Here is a 26560-nt window from a genome sequence, read left to right on the forward strand (position 1 = left end):
CAGGCTCCCCCATCCCTGGGATTCTCAAGGCAAGAACACTGGAGTGGGTTGCCGTTTCCTTCAATGCAAGAAAATGAAAGTGAAGTCGCTCAGTCGTGTCCGACTCTTAGCGACCCCATGGACTGCAAGCCTATCAGGCTTCTCCGTCCATGGGATTTTCCAGGCAAGAGTACTGGAGCGGGGTGCCATTGCTTTCTCCGGTTAATACCCTAGTTAGATGATAAAAGTAGGAACAAAGAAACCCAGCAGATTACCTTCTATGATCGCATACTTTTCATGGAATTCCATGGCGCTCAATGAAGATTTTTAAAAATAGTTTGGTTTAGGGATGATTAAGTTGTAGAAGGATGCTTAAAGATGTAGGAGGCTGGGTGAAAACTGAACTGGCCAATGAGTGGGATAAATTAATGATTAGTAATTAGTGAGATTTACTATTAAGTGCAATCTGGACAAGAAAAAAATCAACTGATTTGTGTTCAGAATGGGATATAATACAAACCTAAATTAGTTTCAAAGAAGACCTCAGGTTTGATAGTATCCAAGAAGTTTTATATAGCTGCTCCTGTTAATATCATAGGTATTTTCTGTGTTGCCATTGTTTTTGTTAACATTTTATTGGCTGTATAATATTACGTTAAGTCAAGTGGCCTTAATTTACCTAACCATTTTGCTGTTGGTTAATGTCTAGTCCTTGAAATATGAAATAATTCACTCTCAGATGCAGGTCATGTTCCTGTCAACATCATCATACCAACCAGGTTTGTTCACTTAATGATCTGAACTCTACTTAGGTTTCTAGAATTGTTCTCATTAGAGTATGTCTCTAACCAAGGGACTATTCAAAGATTTGTCATTCTAAACTGAGGGCATATTATAATTTTAAAATAGATGTTTCCTTTTCCCACTTTGGCTATTTATTAACTCTGCAATGAATATCATCTTGCTTTAAGCAATCCAGTTGTATTGTTGAAAAATAAATTCATATTAATATTTAATGTTTCCTTACTCTGTGTTAAACATTTTGCTGAGATTTTTCACGTATAGTTTGTCCTTCAATCCTCATAACAACTGAAAGAAGTAGACACTATTACTATTCCCAATTAACAGATTAGGAGATTGAGACTTAAAGAAATTAAATAACTTGTCCATGATAACACAGTGAATAAATGGTGAAGACAGAGTTGGAAAATGCATGATCTATCCAGTGCATTTCTCTATAAGCAATTTATAAATTTCCCTATTGCTTATCATCGTTCTGAAAATTCTTAGTAAATTGCAGAACTTTTGTGAATCAAGACACCTGATTTTGCATATAAACCTTAAAAACTGTGTTGTCAGATTTCTTTAATACAGGGTATCTCTTTACTTGGGAATCCATGGATAGAATTTAAGGATACCTAAACTTAGATGGTCACTAATCCCTACTAAATTTAGCATTTTCTTCAATTGTGAATGTTTGCCTCAAACCACAGTAATAGGAGTACAATTTATAATATTGCCAGCAAAAATACAGGTATATTAATAACACAGTTGATGCAGAGATCTCAAAACATATATACACTCACCAGTACTCTTTGATATTATGGTAGTAATTAGACTTGCCACTAGTTGTTTTATTTAATGCTTTTTAAAAAAATATTTGATAACAGTATTTCAATAAAACTGGTTTTCTGTAAACTATGTATTTTATTTAAACATTAAAAAAAATTGTTCTGAGAAGATGTACATGGGATTTAACAAACTGCCCAAGTGTTCTCATAGTACAAAGCTTAGCATATAAGATTTTTTTTCTGCAAAAGTTATGGATGTTTAGGTTGTTGTTGTTGAGTCACTAAGTCATGTCCGACTCTTTTGCGACCCCATGGACTGTAGCCCCCCAGGCTCGTCTGTCCATGGATTCTCCAGGCCAGAATACTGGATTGGGTTGCGATTTCCTTCTCCAGGGGTTTAGGTTGTTGCTGATGTTCTACATTACAGGTTAGAGGTCTGAAGTTACAAAATTGAATGAAAGAATCGTACATAATGGAAAGAATTTGCTTTACTTTTTATTGACTTATGAAAATATAATTCCTTTACTTCACAGTGTAAGATAGCATTTGGGATGTGAAATAAAATGTTTTTTTAAAAACTTTAAACTTAACATTTCTAAATATTAATTTACTTAAAAATAAATTCACTTGCTTTGAAAGGCTCCCTAGTACTAGTTAGTGATTGGTTTTATTCCATATATAATTTTGCCCTGGTTCCCTTGAGTTTGTTCTGTTACTGTTGTTAATTTGAACCCCCAAATCTTCAAATTTTGCCCTAAGATACAAAGCATTTAAACTATGCTAGGACCTGCAGAGATATTTTAATTGCTTATGACTGTATTAGGTTTTTTCATCTTCATAGATCATAAAAGTTTATTACAGCTCTAATTAAAGTTGTGGTTGAAAATGAGATTTAAAAAAATAAATAAATAAATAAAAATGAGATTAAAATATAGATGCAGAAGCAAGATGTCAAGTATACAAATTAAATACACTGTTGTTTGTGAGTGGACTTTGATTTACTATTTTGTGAAAGAGTATTTTGATACACAAGAAAAGTAGTGCTTTTTTCCCCCTCCTATATACTACTTTGTTTTAGCTAATTAAACACTTAATTTAGTTCTAGGAACCATAGATTAGGATGGTTGTAGTTATTTTCTGAAAAGTGAATAGGTAAGTGGACAAGTTCATAGAAACAACAGTAAATGTTGATGTTTTTTGTTGTTGTTGTTTAGTTGCTAAGTTATGTCAGACTCTTTGTGACTCCATGGACTGTAGCCCACCAGGCTCCTCTGTCTGTGGGATTTCCCAGGGAAAAATATTGAAGTGGGTTGCTAATTCCTTCTCCAGGGGATATGCCCGACCCAGGGATAGAAGCCATGTCTCTTGCATTAGCGGGTAGATTCTTTACCACTGAGCCACCAGGGAAGCCCTGATGGCTTTTTAGTCCCATATTACTTCTGGTTCTCTGAATATTTCTCCATCTATTACTTAACAGAAGCTAGGAGAGCCATTTTTACAAATGAGTCAATCGACTCTTAGTCAAAGCTACTTATATAAGGTCAACAGAGACTATTCCCATTATATACATGAGGAAATTGCATGCCTTTGAAAGCAGTTAAGTAACTTGGCCAGCTTTTAAGGGTGAACAGGGCTGCCTCTCAGGACTTCTGGCTTTGAGTGAGTAATTTGTAATGTGTTGTGCTGCCCGACTGCTAACTCTCCTCCCTGGCTCCTCCATTATGACATATTCTTTCCTAATGAAGGGACTTTTAGTGCTAGCTGAGCATTAGGGGGAGAATAAACTGCTGAAAAGGAGAGCTCCTTGTCTTGCCTTCTTTGGGGGTGACTTGCAAAGTTCCTACCTTTGCAGGAAATGTCACCTGAGCAAGTAATGACAGGGTGCATTGTGTGAAAGATATCTAAGGGTCAAATTGACTTCACTTCTGATTTGTGTTAATGGCAATGTCACTGTATAATTTTTTTATGAAATCACATTTTTAAGAGGTAAAAAAGTAAGATCACACTCAAGTACTGCATTTAAGATTCTTGTTAAATGAGGGCTACTCCATTCTTCTAAGGGATTCTTGCCCACAGTAGTAGATATAATGGTCATCTCAGTTAAATTTGCCTATTCTCGTCCATTTTAGTTCACTGATGATGGTCATTCTTGCCATCTCCTGATTGACCACATCCAATTTACCTTGATTCATGGACCTAATAGTCCAGGTTCCTATGCAGTTTTGTCCTTTACAGCCTCAGACTTTACTTTCACCACCAGACACGTCCACAACTGAGCATCATTTTGGCTTTGGCCCAGCTGCTTCGTTCTTTCTGGAGCTTCTAGTAATTGCCCTCTGCTCTTCCCTAGTAGCATATTGAACACCTTGTGACCTGTGGGGCTCATCTTCTGGTGTCATATTCTTTGTCTTTTCATATTGTTCGTGGGGTTCTTGTGGCAAGAATACTGGAATGGTTTGCCATTCTCTCCTCCAGTTGGCTAAGTTTTGTCAGAACTCTTCACTGACACGCACTCAGTGAAAAACAGGAGATTCATCAAAAGTTCTTCCCACAAATTGGGATACTTTGAATTGGGATTAAAGATGTATTTATTTACTAAGGCAGCCATAAACAAAGTACTGCAAACTAGATGGCTTTGTAGAGGAGGGGATACTCTTCTCTTTTTTCTCTCAGTTCTTTGAGCTGGCAATTGAAATGAGAGAAGGCAGATTAACCCCCAAAAATAAAAATAAAAAATGTATTAACTATATATGAGGAATTTACATAAACATGAAGAATCCCAAAGACAGGAAAGATGAGGTATATACATTATTTTGGACTAAGGAGAAGAAGGTAAGTGTCTAGGACTTCGAAGAGAAGGTAATTCACAGGAATATGAAAAGAGTTAATGTTTGGTGAACAAATGTTTGCCTGGCCATCTAGAGACAGAGGGACATGGAACTTTGATCAAACCAGCCTTGCTAGGTTCCTCCCTGTCCACCACACCTAGTTCATACTTTAGTATGGTTATCTGTGGTGACAGCTCCTTCCTGGAACTGGAATTCCAATTCTTAAAGTTCTCTTAGGCATCTGGGAGAAGTTCAAAGGTTTCATCCCAAATCTTCTGGGCCTTGGTTGTTTTCAGCTGGAAATAATCTGCATGTTAGAGTGTCACATCTTGGGGCACCCTGCCCTGAACATCATCAGTTTAAAACAACAGCAACTTATCCTCACATTTGTAGAGGCCAGGAGTCTGAAATCCAGAAAATCCACAGAACCATACTCTCTTGGCCTGGCAATCCTTGGCTTTCTTTGGCTTACAACTGTATGACTCTGACTTTGTGCCTATAGCCATGTGGCCATCTTGCCTCTGTCTTCACGTGGCATTCTCTCTGTCTTTTTATAAGGACAAAAGTCATATTGTATTTAAGGTCACTGAACTCCAGTGTGACTTCTCCTGCAGCTTAATTACATCTGCAGATGCCTTATTTCCATATACGATCACAGCCGTGGGTATCAGGGATTAGGGTTTGAACATATCTTTTGGGGGACACAATTCAACCCTCAGCAATAGAATTTCAAAATTTCTTCTATAATGCTTGAGGCGTCATTGTTTAATTAGCTTAGTACCTCCTTTTGGAGGAAAGGGGTACATTTCTATTGTAAGCTTTGTTTTCAGTATTTGCAGTTCACTAGATGTTTCAAACCTGAACTCCTCGTTCTGCCATTGTCTGGCTTATTTTTTTGAATATGTTAATAATTCCCAGTAGATTTTGAACAAAATGCAACGCTTTCTGGCTCATTTACAGAATATATTTTTAAACACTTGTTTTTAAAATCATGTAGGCAGGCAGTGAAGAGAGTACATTCTGCTGTGATGAAATAATTTTTTGTATTCAATACAAACCTCTCCACAATAGCTTTGTAATTTAGTTGTAATAACTGAGCTTATGTGTACAATATTTGTTAATTTGTTATCAATTTATACTTTTGGGCTTTCTCCATGGCTCAGCAGCTAAAGAATCTGCCTTCATTGCAGGAGACACAGGAGATATGGGTTCCATCCCTGGGTCAGGAGGATTCCCTGGAGGAGGAAATGGCAACCCACTCCAACATTCTTACTCTTGGCAGGCTACAGTCCATGGGGTCGCAAAGAGTCCTAGTTGGTAGATTGTATGCTTGTTTGCATACTTATGGATACATGCCCCATGACCAGTTTCAAGCGTATACACATGCCTCATAGGTTTCTTTATATTGAAAGTGTTAATGCAAGTTCACATGTCTGATGCACAATAGGATTTGGGAGTAGAGGAAGGTTTACAGCAAGGCAATGCAAGGAGATGTGTAGTTCACGCCCTAAAAAGCTGCAAGGTCCCCGAAGAGTTTCAGCAGAGCACTTTTAAAAGCCAAGTGAGGGAGGGGGAGTGTCTCAGGGTCTGTGATCAGCTTATGCACAATTCTCTGATTGGCTGATGATGAGGTAGGAAAGTGGTTATCTCAGGGGTTAACATTATTGGTCCTTAGACTCCTGGTGGCCTGGGGCTATGTGTTCATCATTGTCAAATGGTTAACATCTTTCATTTGTTAGCATGAGGGAGGTTTTTTTTACATCTGCAAAACAGCTCAGGAAATGTGCTTCAAAAGATATGGGGGAAAGTCTGTCCTGGGAAGGCCTCATGGGATCCTGCTTGGTTACAGAGGTAGTTGACCACTTATCAGGAATATTAGAATGGGGATTTTTACTTTGAAAATGATGGGGGTGTAAATCAGTGGCTCTTAACTGAGGTTTGGCAGAACTACTTTATAGAGGTTTTAGTTAAGCCCAGTAAGATTTTTAACTCTAGCCTATAGCGTCTCAGAAAGTTCCTGGCAATTCCTTAGCCAATCTGGCTCAACTGTGAGTCCTGTTGTGTTCTGTAAAACAAATTTTGTCAGAGATGATGAACGTTTTCTTAAGAGACAAGAAGTGTAAGTTCTAGAGGCAAAGATGGTTTTCACATTAGAATCAAGAACTTTCCATCGAAAGTAACTGTAAAATAAGTGAAAAGTCAAACAATACACTGGTGATACTTGATACACAGATATAACTGATGTAGACTTAAAAAACAGACATAGCCTGAAAGTTGAGAGTTATGTTTTATTTGGCAGAAATTTTTAGTACTTAATCCTGGGAGGCAGTATCATCTTAAGTATCCCTGAGAGAACTGCTCCAAGGAGGTGGAGGGGGGAGTCAGGTTATATAGAAGTTTGAAACAAAGAACAAGTAGTCTGAACATCAAAAGTATTTTTGTGAATAAAAAAACCAGTTATCTCAAGTTAAGGAGTTGAACACTTTTCTATGTATGAGAAGATGCAAGAATCTGGGTTCACTGAAATCACTCCTTTCAAATGCAGCTCAGCTATCTGGGGCCAGCCTGCTGGGAATCTTCACATTCTGGTTCCTTGGTGCTCACCACAGAGAGTGGCTGCGTTGTGGTCTGATGGCTGCCAGATGGCACAGGTCTTCTCCCTTCTGAGTGGCCTGGAGGACTGGAATCCCTGATGACTGTGACATCCTTGTTTACCGATATGGCAGGAAATACTCCGTTTCTCACTGTTACGAGATTAGTGTTCAGAATGCATAAATAGCTACTACAAATTAGGCACAGCTAATAATCCATTAGAAAAATGGTCAATAGAGATGAACAGTGAAGTGAAGTCACTCAGTCGTGTCCGACTCTTTGCGACCCCATGGACTGTTGCTTACAGGGCTCCTCTGTCCATGGAATTTTCCAGGCAAGAGTACTGGCGTGGGTTGCCATTTCCTTTTCCAGAGATGAACAGGCACCCCGTAAAAGAGGAATTCCAGATGGCCAATAAACCTATAAGTCATTCAACCTGTAGTAATTAGGGAAACACATATTTAAACTACAACAAAATGCCTGCCATTAAACTAATGTGTTATGTAAAAACTTTGACAATCTCAAGGAAGTAGAAATTCTTAGACACTACTTACTGGTGGATGTATGAACTAGTGCAACCACTTTGAAAATAAGGTGGCATAAACTGAATACATATAAATGTATCCTATAATCTAGCAATCCCATTCCTGGGTGTAAACCTTAGAGAGAGAGTATGTTTTATATTTATATCATATATAAATGTGAGATATATAATGTAGCTCATATATTGATATACATTATGTATTCTATATATATGTTATATTACATCATATAGTATATAATATGTATGATATTTCTAATGTTTAGAGATACAAACATTAGTTTAAATGATAAAGGAAAGCAATGGAATTATAAACTCCAATTTCAGGATTGTGTTTAACTCTCTAGGAGAAGATAAGGTTTTGATAGGGGAGGGTTTCAGTATACACAATTGCAGTGATGATGATAATATTTTTTTTAAACTGGGTAGTAAGGTTGTTAATTTTACTATTTCTTCTTATGTTTCATACATATTTTGCATTTATTCACTTTTAATTTAATTCAGGATCTGTTTTGATACCATTTTAAGATAGAAAGATAAATATCCAGAATACTACCTATCTCACTGTTTTATTCAGTCAGTTCAGTTCAGTCGCTTAGTCATGTCCGACTCTTTGTGACCCTATGAACCACAACACGCCAGCCTTCCCTGACCATCACCAACTCCTGGAGTCTACCCAAACCCATGTCCATTGAGTCGGTGATGCCATCCAACCATCTCATCCTCTGTCGTCCCCTTCTCCTCCTGCCCTCAATCTTTCCCAGCATCAAGGTCTTTTCCAGTGAGTCAGCTCTTCTCATCAGGTAGCCAGAGTATTGGAGTTTCAGCTTAAAAATCAGTCCTACCAATGAACACCCAGGACTGCTCTCCTTTAGGATGGACTGGTTGGATCTCCTTGCAGTCCAAGGGACTCTCAACAGTCTTCTCCAACACCACAGTTCAAAAGCATCTATTCTTTGGTGCTCAGCTTTCTTTATAGTCCAACTCTCACATCCATACATGACCACTGGAAAAACCATCGCCTTGCTTAGATGGACTTCTGTTGGCAAACTAATATCTCTGCTTTTTAATATGCTGTCTAGGTTGGTCATAACTTTCCTTCCAAGGAGTAAACATCTTTTTATTTCATGGCTGCAGTCACCATCTGCAGTGATTTTGGAGCCCAGAAAAATAAAGTCAGCCACTGTTTCCACTGTTTCCCCATCTATTTGCCATGAAATAATGGGACCAGATGCCATGATCTTAGTTTTCTGAATGTTGTGCGTTAAGCCAACTTTTTCACTGTCGTCTTTCACTTTAATCAATAGGCTCTTTAGTTCTTCTTCACTTTCTGCCATAAGGGTAGTGTTATCTGCATATTTGAGGATATTGATATTTCTCCCGGCCATCTTGATTCCAGCTTGCATTTCCTCCAGCCCAGCGTTTCTCATGATGTACTCTGCATAGAAGTTAAATAAGGAGGGTGACAATATACAGCCTTGACGTATTCCTTTTCCTATTTGGAACCAGTCTGTTGTTCCATGTCCAGTTCTAACTGTTGTTTCCTGACCTGCCTACAGGTTTCTCAAGAGGCAGGTCAGGTGATCTGGTATTCCCATCTTTTTCAGAATTTTCCACAGTTTATTGTGATCCACACAGTCAAAAGCGTTGGCATATTTTTCATTTAATTTCTTCACTTAATTTTATGCTGTTTTTATCGTTATTTTCAGTGGCTACATATTAACTCCAAAACTGTAATACAATAAACAATTTAACTCTGATAATCCCACAAATATTTTATAAACACAGTAGTAAATATAAGCTTCCTGTCCTACACAGCTTAGAGTGTTGTGAGGGAGACAGTAATTTTAATAAGGACTTAAGACTCTACATGAGGGTAAGAGCTGGGTGCTGTGACCACTCTTAGCAGAGGCAGATCCCCAGTTTGAAGGTGTCAGGGGGCATTTCCCAGATTGCCTTCCAAGCTGAGACTTGAGGACTGTGTGGGAATGAATGAGGAACAGATTTGGTAGGGATATTAGAGAAGTGAGAAGGAGGATAAAGAGTGTTTTAGGTCAAAGGAATAGTGTATATGAAGGCCCAGAAATGAGAAACTGGCACAAGTGATAAACTGAAATGTAGCTGTGTGTACTCTGGGCCTTGGTAAGCACCATGAGGCTGAAGAAAGCTCATGCAGGGGCATGTAAGCTACAGGACATTTGGATTTGAATTAAAACTCCCTTTCCCTCAGCTTTTCATGTAAAAAATTTTGGAGTCATGTTTGACTTCTGTTCTGTTTTCTTTACACCCTATATTCAGTCTCAGTAAATCCCAGTGGCTCCACCCTCAAAATAGATTCAGAATCAGACTACTCTCAGCACCTTGACTGCCTGCTCCGCCCATGTCCAAGCCTGAGATTCCACACTAGCCTCTTCACTGGCATCCTCACTTCCCTGCTTCCTCCTATAGAGTTTCCACATTTTAACCAGTTATCACTGAATAATGAAAATCAGGTCATGACACTCCTCAAATCTTCAAATGCCTGCTTTCTCACAGAAACAGCCAGCGTCTTTTCAAAGGCCTGGAATGCAGTGTGATCTGAGGTCACACTCCTCCTCTGACTTTACATCCTGTTCTGACCCATTTGTTCTTTCCACTGCAGCCACTGGCCTCGTTGCTATTCATCAAACATACCAGGCATGCTCCAGCTTAAAGTCCTTTGTGCTTGCTAGGTACTTCCCTTACCCTAAGTTCTTTTCTCCAGGTAACCACAAAACATATTCCTTCACTTCTTCGTTTATACTCAGGTGTTACCCTATTAATCAGAGGAGTGACACTTTAACCTTCTTATGGAAAATAGTAATTCTGGCCTCCACAAATGCCTTTTCTATTTCTCACACATAATATATTAAATATTTGCTTTAAAATTTTGCTTATGTCTTCTTCAACTACAAATATAGTTTCTGTGAAAGTGAGTAATTTGTTTTGTGTACTATTATTTGTATTCCTGGTGCATAGAGTAGTGCCTGGCATATAAGCAGTATTCAATATTTATTTATTAAATTAATTTTTTCAACGGGTATATAGTCCAGTTTTAACAAGGGAGCTGGCATGTTTCCATTTGGAAAATTGCTCTGGCTGCAGTGTGGAGAATGGATTGACAGCAATCGAGATCTGAAGCTGAATTCTTAGGAGCTGTGTGCTTCTATGGCTGAACATTTGAGTTGTTGCTGATATTTTAACAGTTTTCAACAATATGCATGTTTAAAAAAATCTCATTTCTTTATGCACTGAGGTCTATGTGAGCTCTTAATGTGTGTGTTTACCAGTACTTCTAGCAGGTAGACTGATGCAGGCATCTTGCATTGGCCCTCCACTAATTCGAGGTCGCTTCATTTATCCTTAAATTGTGTCTCCCACAGAGCCAGGCTTGCTCAGTGTCTCCAGTGACTGGGGAAATCAGTGGGATGGACCAGCTACGACTGAAAATGCTCTAAGTCCCTCTTCATAATTGGGTAGCAATCATATGGGTGTTTATCTGTAAACACCAGCTAGGCCAGGCCAAACCATATCAGCTGTAATTAGCAGGCCAATTTAGCACATCAGTGCTATCATGTAAAGTTAAGCCCTGTCACCTCAGCCTCAACAGAAAAGGTGCAATCAAGTTTAATCTGCAAATAGATTGTCTTTTCAGAAGTCAGGAATCAGTTTATGCCATTATCATCTCTGACATTCTCAAGGTCACACAGTTTTATAGTTTCTAGGCTGTAATTATCCTGAATTATGTCCACTGTTGCCAGTTTCACAATAATCTATGAATAAATCACTGTATTTAACAGAGAATTGGCTAATAAAACATGTAAGCAGCTGCATTGCTATTCATATGCTCTTAAAATGCAACATGGAGCTCAGATGGTTTTATATTTTAAAATACAAATGTATGTTCTTTACATCTGAAGTCACTTCTTTAAAAGTGACTTCTTTAAAAGTGACTTCAGATATATGTTAGCAGATAAACTCACTTCTAAAGCAGAGTATTTTGCCTATCTGAATATTGTTGACACAACTTACTTTTTGGAAAGTATTTTTTTAATTACTTTTTATTTTATTATTTGTTTATTTTATTTTTTTCTACCTCTTATAAACGAATCATGTTGAAATTGTTTGCCATATCTGCAGGCCCTTAGTACTTGTTAATATAGGAGGTCCTTGTTCTTTCAGTATTAATGTGTGTGTGTGTATGTGTGTGTGTGTGTGCTCAGTTGTATCTGACTCTTGGCAATCCCATGGACTGTAGCACACCAGGTTCCTCTGTCCATGGAATTTTCCAGGCAAGAATACTGGACTGGGTTGCTGTTTCCTTTTCCAGGGGATCTTCTCGACCCAGGGATCAAATCCATACCTCTTGTGTCTCCTGCATTAACAGGCAGATTCTTTACCATTGTGCTACCTGGGAAGGCCCTTAGTATTTAAAGTCCACTTAAATGAATCAATAACAAATGAGCATCAGGAATTCAAAGTAAATAATGAAAAAAGTGTGTTTCTTAATCCTGAAAAATAAAATTTAAACTCAAAAGTGAATGTATTTTATCTTTAGTCTGAAAATTATGTATTAAAACCAATTATTAGAATGTACAAAGATACAAACTACAAAAGGTCACTCAAGAAATGGTAGATAACCTAAAGAGCCCTCTGTATTAAATAATTTAAATTTGTAGTTTTAAACCTTACCACAAAGAAAGCCCAGGGTCAGGGAGCTTCACAAGTGAATTCCACCAAACATTTAAGGAAGAATAAAACCGATTCTACAGACTTCTGGAATTGTGAAGAGGGATGGATACTTTCTAACTCATTCTATGAGGGCAGTTTCACCCTGATACCAAAACCAGTTACTTGTTTACCTATGGTTATGATTATTATAGGGGCTTCCCAGGTTAAGAACCTGGTGCTAGTGGTTAAGAACCCACCTGCCAATGCAGGAGATGTAAGATCCCTGGGTCAGGAAGATCCCCTGGAGGAGAGCATGGCAACGCTCTCCTGTATTCTTGCCGGGAGAATCACACAGACAGAGGAGCCTGGAGAGCTCCATAGGGTTGCAAAGAGTCGGACATGACTGAAGTGACTTAGCAGACACATTATTATTAAAATACACTTTAGTGTTGAACTAAAGAAGTGGTTTTCAAACATGCTTATACATAAGAATACCTGTGGGAGTCTGTTCGATGTGTAGATTGCCGGGCTGTCTCTTCTCCCCCAGGGGTCCTGAATCATGGGTGTGATGGAGGGAGGACGTCCAGAAATTGCAAGTTCAGTAAGCTTCCTGGGCAATTTTGATGTATATATCCATAGACTGTATTTCAGGATCACTTCTTAGAAGAATATTGTTGACATCATAATTGGATGAACCCTGTAGACCACTGGTGCCAGGTTAAAATAAGTTGTTCTTGATCTGGTTCTGCATGTGTGTATACCAACCTGTCAGAAAGGGGAGCTGACTTATTTGGAAGGGGTGACACGTTTTCATTTTGTTCGTGCTGGCTGATATTCATGATGCCTGCTCTCATTAGAACATGTAAGTTGTACAGGTGATTGAAAAAATTAAGTTGGTAAAGGTTTTTCTTTCTTCCATTTCTTTTCTTGCATAATATTCATTGACCTGCATTTAGTGTTTTGTATAATACTCATGCACTATAGATCATGCTTCCACCAGACCTTTCAATAGTGAAAGGATGGGGGCACCAGATGGAACTATTTTTTATTTTATCTAATACCTTTAAAAACTAAACATGCAGTAGTGTGTGCATGCAGGCTAAGTTGCTTCAGTCGTGTCCAACTCTTTGTGACCCTAGGGACCATAGCCCATCAGGCTCCTCTGTCCATGGGATTCTCCATTGGAGTGGATTGCCATGCCTTCCTCCAGGAGATCTTCCTGACCCAGGGTTTGAACCCACTTCTCTTATGTCTCCTGCATGTAGTAGGAGCAATATTAATTCACCACTTTAAAATTTGAGATCATGGAGAGCAGTAAAGCCTTTCCATAATGCATTCATTTTTGTGCCTTTCCAGAGATAAATTTATGTCATCTATCAAAGTCTAGCATGCTTTACCTTCTTAAACACTTATAAACTGCTGTGAAGTAATGTTTTGTGTGTTTTTTCTGTTAGAAATAATGCCTTGGTATGAGCAGGGTGGTGGGGGTGGTACTGTGGGGAGAAGGGGAAACAGCCACTTGGTTCCTGACCTGATCCCATCAATGACAAGCATGGCAGTACTGGCAGCTGTCGTCACAGAGTCCAAAAGCTGTGGGGCACAATTTTTCTTGGAGCAAATGAGAGCAGCTGTGTAGTATAGAACTCATGACTTCAGGATTTTGTACTGGATGTACTATTAAGAGTGAACTGACTTTGTCTTTGGGTCAAAAGGCTGTGGGGCCGGGTATATGCAACATGTCTGGGGCTTTGAAGATAGGGGCCAGTTTTAACTCGACTGTGCTGATCTGTCTCTTCTGAAAAAAAAAAAAAAAAGCAGAGCTTTTAATAGAACCAATATTCTAGGTCTTGAGTATGTGATTTGATAATTAGAAAACATCTATGTGAAAGTGATGAAGAAATGTATACTATAGACAGATCATAATGCAGAACTAAAAACCAGAGTTGGACTAGTTTTAAAAAGTTATGCATGCATTTCTGAACCTGAAGAATGAGTGTCAAATATATCTGAAAAAAATCAAAGTTTGGTTGCTTGCTTAGGGGATCATAGATGTTTTGTTCACTCTCGTACTTAAAATTGATGTGGCTGGATAGTCCTTACTGCCTTCTTAGTAGTATATTTGTTTTTTTGTTTGTTTTCCACAGATATGATGCAATTATTATCTCAGGAACTGAAATGGCCAAACAAATCCAGAAAGAAATCCAGCATGGCGTGGACTCTTGGGTTTCCCTTGGGAACAGAAGGCCCCACCTCAGTATCATATTAGTGGGTGATAACCCAGCAAGCCACACATATGTCAGGAGGAAGATTAAAGCCGCCGCTGCTGTAGGTGGGGAGCATTTTAGCTGTACTTGTTACTAGATAACGTTTTCTGGTTTTACTTCAAAGTGTGATAATTATGAATGATAACTGTCGACTAAATGCTATTTGAATAACATGTGTTATTATTATTTATTGCCATTCTGTAGATTATTTAGTTCCCAACATTCACATTCATTTCTTATTCTTTTTTTCTTCAAATTTCTTTAAATCAACTTAGTGTGATTTCTGATCCTATTGGGAAACATGAGAGCAACTTGTTACATTTAAAGGGCCTGTTTTTTTTTTTTTTTTTAAATCACATTAACCTGGCTAGTTCATGGTGGTGGTGGTGGTGGTGGTGGTGGTATTGGTATTTTTACTCTCCTCGAATCCACTAACAGTAGCTCACCACAAATAAGTGCAATTTGTCGCATGGGATACTGGGCCAAAGAGTGCATGTGAATCATAAGAAAACATCTGTACCATTTAAAAGTTCCGTCCTGATGGTGCTTTGAACATCACTTTTGTAGAAGGGCCTTTTCTTTCAGTGGGACAAGAACAGAGGGAACCAATCAAACACTGTGTAAGACACCATTAATGAAAAAACACATCTTTGTTAGTCAAGTGACTTTCTGTGCTTGTTTTTCTTTCAGGTATCTGTAGTGAGATCATTCTAAAACCTAAGGATGTTTCTCAGGAAGAACTGTTGGATATAACTGATCAATTGAATGCGGACCCAAGAGTCAGTGGTATATTAGTTCAGTTGCCACTGCCAGGTACATAATGCTCTTCTGTGTATCTAATTTGGTTAGGGGCAAGGACGTCTTTCAACATTATGTCATGACACCACAAGTCATTTATAAAATAGGTTCAGAAAGGGACTAGCCATTATAGTAGCATTCAAGGTGGCAATTTCTGAATGACATGTTTATAGTGACTGAAAATTGTGAAAGAAAACTTTAGGCTTTGGCAATAATACATGCAGTTCTTGTTTTGCACAATAGTGCGAGACCATGAAAATGACTAAGTTGAAATTGGGCAAAGGATCTTAACAAATCAATAGGAAAATAACAATTGTTCTGTGACCTTTAAAATGTTTTCTCGAAACATTAAAAACTCTCTTACCGTGGTTTATAAACATGTAAGGAGATGAAAGCTATTGTTTTTTCAGTAGTCATGTATGGATGTGAGAGTTCAACTATAAAGAAAGCTGAGCACCAAAGAATTGATGCTTTTGAGCTGTGGTGTTGGAGAAGACTCTTGAGAGTCCCTTGGACTGCAAGGAGATCCAACCAGTCCATCCTAAAGGAGATCAGTCCTGGGTGTTCATTGGAAGGACTGATGTTGAAGCTGAAACTCCAATACTTTGGCCACCTGATGTGAAGAGCTGACTCATTGGAAAAGATCCTGATGCTGGGAAAGACTGAGGGCAGGAAGAGAAGGGGATGACAGAGGATGAGATGGTTGGATGGCATCACCAACTCAATGGAGATGAGTCTGAGTAAACTCTGGGAGTTGGTGATGGACAGGGAGGCCTGGCGTGCTGCAGTCCATGTGGTCACAAAGAGTTGGACATGACTGAGCGACTGAACTGGACTGAGGAGATGAACAAAATAATGAAACTAATATTTATCCAGTACACTGTAATTTAAAACATTAGAAACATGGAGCATTAAAGTACTTTATTTCATTGCCAAAATCTTATCAAGAGGAGTTTGAACAGTTACTTGCCTTCTCATGATAAAACTTACATGGAGCAAGCATTTTTTCTCTGCCTTGGTGAATTGAATTGTCAAATTCTTTTTAAGTTTGGACTAACTTCCATTTTGTCCTTTGTCCTTTCAAAGTCATGAAATATCTCCGAGAGTTTCTTTAGTGTGAGGTTTGATTCTGGTGTCACTTCCTCTGGGCGTTGTCATCATTTTTGTTCCTCATTTATCTTGATCCATTTGCGATGACTAAGTTCCTTTGGCTTCATAGCTGCATCACTCCAAAGGACATGGTATCAGCTTCTAGGGTCTTTTCCAACCAACCCTTTACAGTCCATTAGAATCCTATTGAAGCGACTTTTACAGTCATGGCCCTTACCTTCTTGCTAGCCTAGGTCTCTTATCTTTGCTTTGCTGTTGCCATCTTCAGATCTTCGATTCACATCCAATTTTCACTTCCAGCATCATCACATTTATTTCTTTGTTGAACTTTCATCTTTATGGGCTAATTCCCTCTTTTGATTATGTACTTTTTTGAAATGTCAGTGAATTTATCCCTGAAACCCAAGGAGGCAATATGATTTGCTATCTGTGTTTGAATTTAGTAACAGATGTACAGTAACCAAGCATTCACAGACTTCATCTGTTAAACTTACATAGTGATATTTGGACCAAAGAGTCGGCGTGCATGCATGCATGCCAAATTGCTTCAGTCGTGTCTGACTCTTTTCAGTCCTGTGCACTGTAGCCCTCCAGGTTCTTCTGTCCATAGGACCCTCCAGGCAGGAATACTGGAGTGGGTTGCCATTCCCTCCTCCAGAGGATCCTCCTGACCTGGGGATCAAATCTGCATCTCTTAATGTCTCCTACTTTGGCAGACGGGTTCTTTACCACTAGCGCTACCTAGGAAGCCCATCAAACAGAAGTGGGTTGCCATTCCCTTCTCCAGGGGATCTTCCTGATCCAGGGTTTGAACCTGGGTCTCCTGCATTGCAGGCAGTTTCTTTACTGTCTGAGAGTTGGTAGCTCTTATATAATTATTGACAGTTAAGACACCGTGATAACTAAAATTTGAACTGTGTTGTTGGAAGACAGGTGTCATTTGACTGAATTATAGCTCTGAAATTCATGCATATTTCAATGAGAAAAGCAAGGATTAGCCTGAATATTATAGATTATAGTAGTTTTGTGCAGTTTTGAATTATTTTATAGGTTTTGACTTGCAGAAAGTAAAGCCGAATGATGTAATTGTCTGTGTTCTTTGTATGGTGCTAGTATTTTAACTTATCTAATAATATAACTTAATATCCTAGCTATATGTTATAACATTTGTGCTGTTTAAATTACACTCCAGATTCCCATTTCTAATTCTTTTCCTCTTATATGGCTGCATTTAAAATGTCAAAAAGTTGGAACAGATCTTAGAAGTTATTAAGGTTCGCCCTTAAGAAAAATGCTTCTGACAGATAATACTATAGATTCATCATGTTAAAATTAGCATAGTGATTTATCCCATACTTTTATAACTACAAAAGGAATTAACACATACAGCACACTCATGTGATATCATAGAAGATTAGGACCTAGAAAATATCAGGGGTATATTAACATCACAAGTCTGTCCAAAATTTTTTTGGCATTGAGTTTAAACCCAATTGTTTGGCTCAAGCAAAATAAGAATCTTTATTTTTTTGGTACTGCTGTATTTGCCAAGCAACGTTCTTGTGGTTTTCAGTTTTTAAATTTCCCCCACTTATATTTGTATCCAATTCAAATTGTTATAGAAAATGTATCACAAATTTCCAAATATCTAGTTTTTCTTAAAGAATTAAATTCACATCTGTAGAAAATTTACCCCTTTAAAATCCCATGGACGGAGGAGCCTGGTAGGCTGCAGTCCATGGGGTCGCTGAGGGTCGGACACGACTGAGCGTCTTCACTTTCACTTTTCACTTTCATGCATTGGAGAAGGAAATGGCAACCCACTCCAGTGTTCTTGCCTGGAGAATCCCAGGGACGGGGGAACCTGGTGGGCTGCCGTCTATGGGGTTGCACAGAGTCGGACACGACTGAAGCGACTTAGCAGTAGCAGTAGCAGTATGGGCAATATTCCTCCTTATTGAATTTGCTAGCAGTTTGCCACTAGATGGCAGTGGTGACCTGCTTGTACTAAAATAAATTGAGTCCTGTGTTCATTTTAGAAATATACAAGCAGCTCATGCAGCTCAATACCAGAAAAATAAATGACCCAATCAAAACATGGGCCAAAGAACTAAACAGACATTTCTCCAAAGAAGACAAACGGATGGCTAACAAACACATGAAAAGATGCTCAACATCACTCATTATCAGAGAAATGCAAATCAAAACCCCAATGAGGTACCATTTCACGCTGGTCAGAATGGCTGCTATCAAAAAGTCTACAAGCAATAAATGCTGTAGATGATGCAGAGAAAAGGGAACCCTCTTACACTGTTGGTGGGAATGCAAACTAGTATAGCTACTATGGAGAACAGTTGTGGAGATTCCTTAAAAAACTGGAAATAGAACTGCCATACGACCCAGCAATCCCACTGCTGGGCATACCCAATGAGGAAACCAGAATTGAAAGAGACACATGTACCCCAGTGTTCATCACAGCACTGTTTGCAGTAGCTAGGACATGGAAGCAACCTAGATGTCCATCGGCAGATGAATGGATAAGAAATATACACAGCGGAATATTACTATTAAATATTAAAAAGAACACATTTAAAGCAGTTCTAATGCGGTGGGTTAAACTGCAGCCTATTATACAGACTGAAGTAAGTCAGAAAGAAAAACACCAATACAGTATATTAATGCATATAAGTAGAATTTAGAAAGATGGTAACAATAACCCTATATGCAAGACAACAACAGAGACACAGATATAAAGAACACACTTTTGGACTCTGTGGGAGAAGGCGAGGGTTGGATGATTTGAGAGAATAGCATTGAAAAATGTGTATTTCCATATGTGAAATAGATCACCAGCCCTAAGTTCGATGCGTGAAATGGGGCACTCAAAGCCCATGCACTGGGATGACCCTGAAGAATGGGATGGGGAGAGAGGTTGGAGGGGGATTCAGGATGCGGGACACATGTATACCCATGGCTGATTCATGTCAATGTATGGCAAAAACCATGACAATATTGGAAAGTAATTAGCCTCCAATTAAATAAATAAATTAAAAAAAAAAAGAAACTGAGAAGCAAGAGCCAAAGGGATATGGTGATAACACTTATCTGGATGCTTTGAGAAAGGGCAGTCTTCTACCTAGCTGAAGAGCCAATAACATACAAAATAACACTGATTAAAATTAAGCCTTTATTATAAGCATTATTATTATAAGCATTATTATACTCTTTACTTTTATTGATTCACTGGATCCTCACAATTTCCCAATGCAGATGGGGAGCTATTATTATGTACATTTTACTAATGATGAATTTGAAGTACAGAGAAGTTATGTAACTTCCTCTCAGGTCACAGAGCTGGTAATTGAGCTGGGACATGAACCCAGGCTCATGGGTCCCTCACGCCTTCACCATTATGTTACCGCCCTCACCAACTTGTCAGTGTTAGCTTGTGAGTAATGTGTGCTTGCTGTGTGGCAAGTATTCTTTTATAGGGATGATTTTATTTAATCATCAAAATAGCCTTATGGGTAGGCATTATCTTCTTCCTATTGCAGGTGAGAAGACTCAACTATATTACTTATCGACTTAATGTACATTATACTGGTACATAAAATTTGTTGTTTAGCAGAATAAGTTGGAATTCTCCAGGCAAGAATATTGGAGTGGGTAGCTGTTCCCTTCTCCAGGGGATCTTCCCAACCCAGAGTTCAAACCCAGGTCTCCCACATTGCAGGCTGATTCTTTACCAGCTGAGCCACAAGGCAAGCCCAGGAAACCATAACACAATGCAATTACCTTAAACAATGTGTTATAACATAAAGTATTTAAATTAACTCATCAATCTTTTGATGTAGGCTTTCAAGGAGGATGACATTTTCCCTTCTTGTTTCTTTTGTCTGGTCTAGGAATTAAGTTGACCTGAGACACATTAACAGGAGAAAAACAAACAAAATTTTAGTAACTTGTGTACTTGGGAGAGACTCAGGAAAACTGAGTGACTCTCCAAAATGGTTTTAGCTCTCACCTTAAATACTGCTGGACATGGAGAAAGGAAGGGAGTTCCAGACAAACATCTGCTTCTACTTCATTGACTATGCTAAAGCCCTTGATTATGTGGATCACAAAAAACTGGAAAATTCTTAGAGATGGGAATACCAGACCAACTTGTCTCCTGAGAAACCTGTGTGTGGGTCAAGAAGCAGCCGTCAGAACCAGACATGGAACAACTGATTGGTTCAAAATTAGGAAAGGTGTATGACAATATTTTCACTCTAGTTATTTAATTTATATGCAGAGTACATCATGCAAACTGCTTGGCTGAATGAATCACAAGCTGGAATCAAGATTTCCAGGAGACATATCAACAACCTCAGATAAGCACATAATACCACACTAATGGCAGAAAGTGAAGAGAAACTAAAGAACCTCTTGATTAGGGTGGAAAAGGAGAGTGAAAAAGCTGGCTTAAAATTCAACATTCAAAAAACTAAGATCGTGGCATCCAGTCCCATCCCTTTATGGCAAACAGAAGGGGAAAAGGTGAGAACAGTGACAGACTTTATTTTCTTGTGCTCCAAAATCACTGCGGATGGTGACTGCAGTCATGAAATTAAAGATGCTTGCTCCTGGGAAGAAAAGCTGTGACAAACCTGGACAATGTGTTAAAAAGCAGGGATATCACTTTGCCGACAAAGGTCTGTATAGTCAAAGCTGTTTCCAGTGCTCATGTAGGGATGTGAGAGTTGGCCATAAAGAAGGCTGAGTGCCGAAGAATTGATGCTTTCGAACTGTGGTGATGGAGAAGGCTCTTGAGTGTCTCTTGGACAGCAAGGAGATAAAACCAGTCAATCCTCAAGGATATCAACCCTGAATATTCATTGGAAGGACTGAAGCTCCAATACTTTGGCTGGCTGATGTGAAGAGCTGACTCATTGGAAAAGACCCTGATGCTGGGAAAGATTGAAGGCATAAGAAGGAGGCGACAGAGGATGAGACAGTTGAATGGCATCACTGACTCAATGTACATGAATTTGACCAAACTTTGAGAGATAGTAAAGGACAAGAGAGCCTGGCATGCTGCAGTCTGTGGGGTCGCAAAGAGTCAAACCCAACTGAGTAACTGAACAACAACAGCAATTCAGATATAAGTCTAGAAAACAGTGAGTGTATGTCCTGAGTCAGTTGTGTCTGACTCTTTGTGGCCCAATGGACTATAGCCTGCCAGGCTCCTCTGCCCATGGAATTTTCCAGGTGAGCATACTGGAGTTGGTTGCCATTTCCTACTCCAGGAGATCTTCCCGACCCAGGGATCAAACCTGCATCTTTTGCATATCCTGCACTGGCAGGCAGATTCTTTACCACTGAGCCACCTGGGGAGCCCAGGAAACAGCAATCACTCAATTAAATTTTAATGTGCTGTTTTACAGCTATTGTTCCATGACGACAACTATTACTAGTATTAGTAATGGCAAATTTTTGCCATTTATTATTGCCAGGCATTGTTAAGTGCTTTATATACGTAAATCATTTAACGCTCACAAGAACCTTTACCGGTAAGTACATTTTTTTGATCCATGGTTTATAGTTACGGAAACGAAACTTGTTAAGGTTTCATATGCTACATAGGTTTCACTCATATGCTACAGCATATGAGTAGCAGAGAAGTACTAGATATCCAGTTATAGCATTCTTTCAGTCATAATCACAGTCTTAAAACTGAGTTAAGTCAAGCACCAAGGGAGATGCTTACTCACTTTTTGTATTTTCTTGCTTTCTAGGAAATCTACTTCTCATCTATTTCTGGTTAGAAAATTATAAGTAGAGTGGGAAAATTTTTTAATCTTATCTTTTTCTAAAGTAGTTTTTCAGATATTTCGCTTCAGTTATCTAGTTTGATGCCTTTGAAGATCAACATCTTCCAATTTATGTGAAAGGACTGAATAGAGAAATTAGAATGAAATACAGGATTAAAGGATTGAAAATAGAGAGGGTGAGTAAGAAGAGTTAGAATTCACAGTGTAGATTTAACAAAGATAAATTTTTCTAGTAATTAGTAGGCATATAAATGTTGATGTTGACCTAATTAGTGAACATAGATATGTGTATTTGTCTAAACCTTGATTCTTCATTTGGAGGGGGAAAAAAAGAAAGAAATGGTCTTACTATAGTTGTTTTTCTTGAGAGATTATGGAATTTATGTATGCAGAATACTTATTGCTCAATTTTTAATGTTCTTGACCAGAGTGAGAAATTTTTATCACTCTGGACTTCTCCAGTTTTGTGGAACTTTTTCTTGCTTATTTCTAAATAGTTTCTAAATTAGAAATAACCTTTGTTGTAGCTTTCTCTCCTTTTCTTTATGGGGAAAACCAATTCCACATAGAATATTTCATTGCTTTTTAGTACTATGTTTCTTCTACTAGATTATTAGTTATCAGTTCCACCAAAGTAGGGGAAATTGCAGTCAACAATATTATTCCACCTTGCCTCATGGTAGACTCTTAGTGACTGTTATTGCTGAAATAAATGAACCCTGTAGCTTCACAGCTACTGTTTTTAGTGTGTGTGTGTCATTGAAGTTTCATCCTTCTGCATATTTTTCTACATCTGAGTAGTGTATTTATTAATTTCTGTCACCAATCAGTATTTGGTGAGGCTCTTATACTCCATATCCTTGAAAGCTTCCTGTAGTGATAGTATTTCTTATACAAAGGACAGGCTAGGATAATGTACATTTTATTTCTTGAATAGGGCTTTAGCCTCTGACTTCTTAACTACATTGGTTATCTTTCAAAGATACCAGGGCTGACTTCTTTCTGACTTTCAAGTCTTAGCTTAAATTCCACTGGTTCAGAGAACCTTTCTCAGCCTACACCTTCTGAAATTACTTTAGTTCTATCAATTCTTGTATCAAATCTGCTTTTCAAGTGTGCCAAACAGCCACACATTTCCTTACATTTCCCAGCTTCTCCTGGCAATTAGATTGGGGCCATGTGAGTTTTGGTTACTGGGCTGTGAGGATAAGTGACTTTTTTGAGTCACTTCTGGACTGAGATAATTAAAAGCTATGTGGCCTCCCAGAGCCACAGCCATTTTTGTTGCAGTTATCATGAAATCTAGGTGTTATAGATGATTGCCAATTATGAGATGAAAAGAAGTGGAATTCTTTTTTTTTAAGGGTTTTTTTTTTTTTAATGTGGGCCATTTTTTAAAAGTCTTTATTGAATTTGTTACAATGTTGCTTCTGTTTTATGCTTTGGTTTTTTGGTCACAATACATGTGGGATCTTAGCTCCCCAAACAGGGATTGAACTTGCACCCCCTGCATTGGAAGTCTTAACCGCTGAACCACCAGGGAAGTCTCAGAAGGTGGGACTCTTGGCAGAGGCTAACATGAATAAGAAATAAGTATTCTTTCATAATGGATTGGAGTTTCAGATTAAAGCACACACACACACACACACAAACACAAATATGATAAAAACTATATATACACAGATCTAAGAAGCTCAACAAACTCTCAGCCCATGAAATAGGAAGACAACTATACCAAAAACACCAAAATGAAATTCTTCAAATCCAGTGTGATTAAAAATAATGTTGAAAGTGGCAAGGGGATGGGGAGTCACATTACATATAGAGGAACAAAAAGAAGGAAATAGCAGACTTCTCAGAAATGTAAGCAAGAAGACAATGGAACATCTTAATCTTTAAAGTACTAAAGAAAGAAATAACTGTCAATCATGAGGTCTATAGTGAAAACATCTTTAAAGGCAAAAAAAGCATTTTTATTAATGTAGAGAGAGTAGAGTCCAGATAGAGGTGAAAACAATCACGTGCATACCCACACTGTAAAACTTGTTAAAGGAAGTCCTTCAGGCAGAAAGAAATGATACAATATGTATATTATCAAAGGAAAGAAGAACACTGAAATTGGTAGCCACATGACTAAGTATTTATGATATTTTTCTTAAATTATTTTTCAAATCATTTTAGAATATAATTGGCATTTATCCCAAAATAAAAACAATGTAATGTGTGGTTTGTAACATGCATAACAGCAATAGTACAAAAGTCAGAAAGGAAAAAATGATAAAACATTATTGTTAGATTCTTATGCTATATGTAAAGTGATAAAATGTCACTTGAGAGTGACTGAAATAAGTTATGGTTATATACTATAAAGCCATAAGCAACTGCTGAAACAAAGAGTTAGAGCTAATAAAGCTAGTAAAAGAGATACTATCCAATCATTAAAATGTTCAAGTTATTCTAAAGGAAGAAAGAAAATGGGGGAACATTGAAAACACATAGCTAGGTGATAGATTTAATCACATAAATGTAATGTTGTAAATAATCCAATTAGATGTCAGAGGTTGTCAAATTGAATAAAAAACAAGATCCAACTATATGGTACCTACAAGGAATATAGTTTACATATAAAAGCCTGCTGCTGCTGCTGCTAAGTCACTTCAGTTGTGTTCAACTCTGTGCGACCCCATAGATGGCAACCCACAAGGCTTCCCCCTTCCCTGGGATTCTCCAGGCAAGAACAATGGAGTGGGTTGCCATTTCCTTCTCCAATGCCTGAAGGTGAAAAGTGAAAGTGAAGTCGCCTAGAGAGGTTAAAAGAAAAAAGATGGAAAAGATACGCTATACTAAGGTAGATCAAAAGAAAGCTGGAGTGGTTATGTTAATATCTGCCTGCCAATGCAGAAACCACAAGAGACACAGATTTGATCCCTACATCAGGAAGATCAGATTCAGATCCCTGGGGATTCCCAGCCCCTTTGTTGGATCCCCAGGCTGGGAAGCCTGATGTGGGATTCATAACCATCACAACTGTGGGAGAACTTCTTTGGTATTATTGTTCTTTAGTTTGTGGGTCATCCCCCCGCCAGCGGATGTGGGAATATTTTTTCTCGCGATTGTGCCCCTCCTACTGTCTTACTGTGGCTTCTTTGTCATTGGATGTGGGACATCCTTTTTTGATGGGTTCCAGTGTCCTCCTGTTGATGGCTGTTCAACAGCTAGTTAGGATTTTGGTGCTCTTGCAGGAGGAGATGAGCGCACATCCTTCTACTCTACCATCTTGAACCAGAAACTGACGTCTCTTCTTGTAAGGGTATTAATCCCATCATGAGGGCCCCACTCTGATGACTTCATATAAACCTAATTATATATCATTTACATTAGGGGTCAGGGATTCAACACATGAATTTTGAGGGGACACAGTTCAGCCCCATAGCAAGTGTTTACAAAGTAGTTGGAGGTTAAGGGGCAGGAAGGGGAGAGAGAACGAGATGAGGAAAAGGGGCCTGTGTATATATATGTTCATCATCTTGATTGTGGTAATGGTTTTACAAGTATATACATATGTGAAAGCCTATCAAATTGTGTACTTTAAATATATGCAGTCTACTATATTCAAATATTCTTAAATAAAATTATTTAAAAAACAAATCTATTAGGAATACAAATGGATACTATAGAACTCTTATGGAAAGGAAGTCAAGGGAATGATAAGATCAGGATGTGGGATGAAGTTTACCTAAGGTTGGAGCAGGAAATGGGGTGGGTTAATGGATGAAATATATGATTAAATATAGATTTTTTATAGTCAAGTCCATAACTTTTGTTTGGGGTGGCAAATTTGCATATGCCTAGCTTACTATGAAAATAACTAGTTAATTATTTAAAACTGGATTATGCTTGGACCAAATATCATGTGTCACAAGTCATTCAAAAATTTATACGTTTAAAGTTTATGCAAAGAAAAAGGGCCAGATTTTAAACAGTAGTTTGTTCAAATCCTTTCTGACATGATTTAGTGTTAACATAGAAACAAGTGAAAGTCACTCATTCATGTCCGACTCTGCGACCCCATGGACTATGCAGTCTATGGAATTCTCTAGGCCAGAGTGGGTAAACTTTCCCTTCTCCAAGGGATCTTCCCAACCCAGGAATCAAACCCAGGTCTCCTGAATTGCAGATGGATTCTTCACCAGCTGAGTCACAAGGGAAGCCCAAGAAACAAAGTCATCACTGTAAATCACTCATCTACTTAAAAATTTTTTCTTATAGGTAAGACTTTTTACAGAGAATTTGTATGAGGGGCAGGTAGGGAAACAAAGGGCTTCCCTGGTAGCTCAGCTGGTAAAGAATCTGCCTGCAATGAGGGAGACCTGGG

At 38.4% G+C, this 26560-nt stretch overlaps 1 protein-coding gene across 1 annotated transcript in view; it reads left to right on the forward strand.

Annotated features, from left to right (window-relative positions):
* LOC102179276 (probable bifunctional methylenetetrahydrofolate dehydrogenase/cyclohydrolase 2) overlaps positions 14345–26560 on the forward strand; it is a 125029-nt gene continuing 112813 nt past the window's right edge. The window contains exons 1-2 of the mRNA XM_018049583.1: positions 14345–14529; positions 15155–15277. Of these exons, the coding sequence (XP_017905072.1) occupies positions 14376–14529; positions 15155–15277 (277 nt within the window). The 5' untranslated portion in view covers positions 14345–14375. The remainder of the gene's footprint in view (positions 14530–15154; positions 15278–26560) is intronic.

Source organism: Capra hircus, chromosome 6 (assembly GCF_001704415.2).
Source record: "Capra hircus breed San Clemente chromosome 6, ASM170441v1, whole genome shotgun sequence".
Classification (NCBI taxonomy): domain Eukaryota; kingdom Metazoa; phylum Chordata; class Mammalia; order Artiodactyla; family Bovidae; genus Capra; species Capra hircus.